General features: G+C 41.8%; 1 protein-coding gene across 1 annotated transcript; it reads left to right on the forward strand.

The window, feature by feature from the left end:
• Nucleotides 1–1,550: 1,550 nt before the first annotated feature.
• LOC122652501 (60S ribosomal protein L12) lies at nucleotides 1,551–2,406 on the forward strand. The gene has a single exon (XM_043846262.1). It carries the CDS (start codon nucleotides 1,633–1,635, stop codon nucleotides 2,131–2,133), a length of 501 nt encoding a protein of 166 aa, XP_043702197.1. The 5' UTR covers nucleotides 1,551–1,632; the 3' UTR covers nucleotides 2,134–2,406.
• Nucleotides 2,407–2,960: the final 554 nt, after the last annotated feature.

Consider the following 2,960-nt stretch of genomic DNA (forward strand, 5'->3'; position numbering starts at 1 on the left):
TTGTACCAATATATATATGTGATCTCAACTCTACTAGTTTGGTTGGCTCTCAAATTCAATGTATATTATCAGCATCATTGCATAATTATCGCTAAGTTTTAGAAACGGGTGTCCATTAGTCGGTTTGGTCCAATTTCGGTACAATTTATTATTGGGCCAACACGAAACCAAATCGTTAAGGAAGTTTCTGTTTTGGTCGGTTTTAGACTTTTAGTCTGATTTGGTTTGGTTTGTTATTTGTGTTTTTGTTATTGGTTTCTAATCATGCTACTATCGGGTTTAGTTGAACTAGTTTCGGTTTTACATGTATACAGAAGGAAATCAATAGGGATTTTTTTTTTGGTTTGCGGTTTCTTATCAAGTTACTTCTAGTCTGTTCTCAATTTTGTATGGAGTTCAATCTGCTTTTCAATTTTTGTAGGTCCGATTTGATTTAGGCTTTTATTGATTTCATAAAACCCAACCCAAAAACAAAATAATAAGGGTTTGGTTTCGTTCAGCCCAAACTAAACCAACCAGTTCAGGCTAAACTTTAACACCCTTAGGTTTAGATTAGCCTGACTTTTTCACATATTAGTATAATACTTTAAAGATTAAAGACATTTAATATTTGGGTCGATGTTCCTTGTGCCGCAGCACAGATTGCACCCAGACACATGGGGGCGGGGTGGTCATTTTGTCCACTCCCATGTTTCTGGGCACAACCTGCACCCCTAACACAGAGAACATTTTTCTTTAATATTTTTTGTGAGAAAAAATTATATAAGATGATTCATATGTTGTCAATAGCAGCCCCTCGCTTCTCTGGCTAGAGACATCAAGAGGGCGCCCAAGAGGTATCCTAACTTCAAGAGAGAGGATGACAATGGGGTTTGTAGAAAGGAAATAAGGATATCTAACATCTGATTTAGGGGTAAATCGTCGACCTCTCCATTGGACTTAGTCCCAAGTCCCAACTCCAAGAGAGAGGCCGTGCTGGCAGCCACCACCACCATGCTAAAGGCACTTCCCCCAAAATGGGTCAATTTGGGTTGAATGCCTCAAATTGTATTCGGTGGAATTATTAGGGAGAAGGTTCTCTCTGCCGCAACGTAGGTTGCGTTCAGGCACATGGGGAGCTTTCTCAAGGTGGCAGAGTGGTCATTGTGCCCACCCCCATGTATCTGGGTGCAGTCTGTGCTGCGGCACAGAGAACAGCGCCCCGAATTATTACTACTTTTGGAATCCTTGCTTGGTGGTGCCCTCTACACCCTCTCAAAGGATGTCATGAAATAACACCCCTGCCTTCAGTCGATACCCAGGCATGCTCTCTATTGGCCCCTGGTGTAGAGACCATGCGACCAAGCGGATGCATGCCCTTTTGATATTAGCTAGAAAACTAAATGGGTTAATTAGGCTGCTTTTAGGCTTTGCGTGGTGTGGGTTTGGGTGTTTTGGGCCAGTAAAAAAATGGGTATGTGTTTTTTCAAATGGGCCAGAGCCCAAATGTCATCCAAAACCCTAATTAATAAAACCCTAGGGTTTATAAAGCGGCTAGGCTTCTCTTTCTTCTTTCTCTTGCTCGCAGAAGCTTTTTCTCTTGATCGCACTTGCCTCTGGCGATTGCGACGGTGTCCTCACTGTTTTGCAGCTATGCCTCCCAAGTTTGATCCGTCACAGGTCGTAGATGTGTACGTCAGAGTTACAGGTGGTGAGGTCGGTGCGGCGAGTTCACTCGCTCCCAAAATTGGTCCTCTCGGTCTCTCTCCCAAGAAGATCGGAGAAGACATTGCCAAAGAAACTGCCAAGGACTGGAAGGGTCTTCGGGTGACGGTGAAGCTTACCGTCCAGAACCGACAGGCCAAGGTTTCTGTGGTGCCGTCGGCAGCAGCTTTGGTCATCAAAGCCCTCAAGGAGCCCGAGAGGGATAGAAAGAAGACCAAGAACATCAAACATTCTGGAAACATCTCTCTCGATGATGTGATCGAGATTGCCAAAGTAATGAAACCTAGATCAATGGCTAAGGAACTGAGCGGTACGGTGAAGGAGATTCTGGGTACCTGCGTCTCCGTCGGATGTACGGTTGATGGAAAGGATCCTAAAGATCTGCAGCAGGAGATTGCCGATGGCGACGTTGAGATTCCTCAAGAATGATGATGGTATCGAGTGAGAAATTATCGGTTTCCTCCATTTTTTTTCTCTGTTAGTCTAATTTTGTTTCGAGGATAAGGATTTTGTTTAAAACATACTTCCGAGTGTTATTTGGCCTTTTCTTTAGTACTGTTTTTCAATGCCCTATTTTGTTCTGTAGTTCTACTTTTTAATTATTGTGTGGCTTATCCTCGAAAACATGGTCCCTTCAGTTTAATCGTACTTCAATTGTGAATCTAAATGTACCACTTGATGATTGCAGTCTACGATTATCTTCATAGCCTGGTGATTCTGATATACCCAGGGTACTTGTGTTGAGCAATTCATTTGAAGCTTCAAACAGGTTAATTAACTACCCACAAGAAATAGATTTTGGGCTGGTCTGTTTATCGTTGGGAATATGTTATGGAAGTCTGTCCTGAACTAATTAGATATTTAGATAGTATGCTTCCTTCATTTTATGTCTGCACTTGTACCTAGTTTATTTCCTTGTATACCTGCACTGGTTCCTGTGGTTTCTTGAGATTCTCTGGTTGTTAAAATTTGCCTGTACTATTAGAAGTGAAATTTGGATAATAAAGATTAAAAATCAGTTTTATTTGATTGTTAGAGTGGCGAGCGGTTGTTGACATGGTTGTTAAGTCCATGGTGATGTAATTGATGTTGCATGGCTGTTAGGTAATGTATGATTGTGCAAAGCTCTTAACCATCTTGGCCTTGCCACTTAAACTTTTTATTGTACCATAACTGAATTATGATCGATGCTTTTGGCCTCCAGATCCCAATGCCAGCTGATTAGTAAAGAACCCATTTAATTGCATATGATTTCT

The sequence above is a fragment of the Telopea speciosissima genome, chromosome 2, assembly GCF_018873765.1.
Source record: "Telopea speciosissima isolate NSW1024214 ecotype Mountain lineage chromosome 2, Tspe_v1, whole genome shotgun sequence".
NCBI lineage: Eukaryota > Viridiplantae > Streptophyta > Magnoliopsida > Proteales > Proteaceae > Telopea > Telopea speciosissima.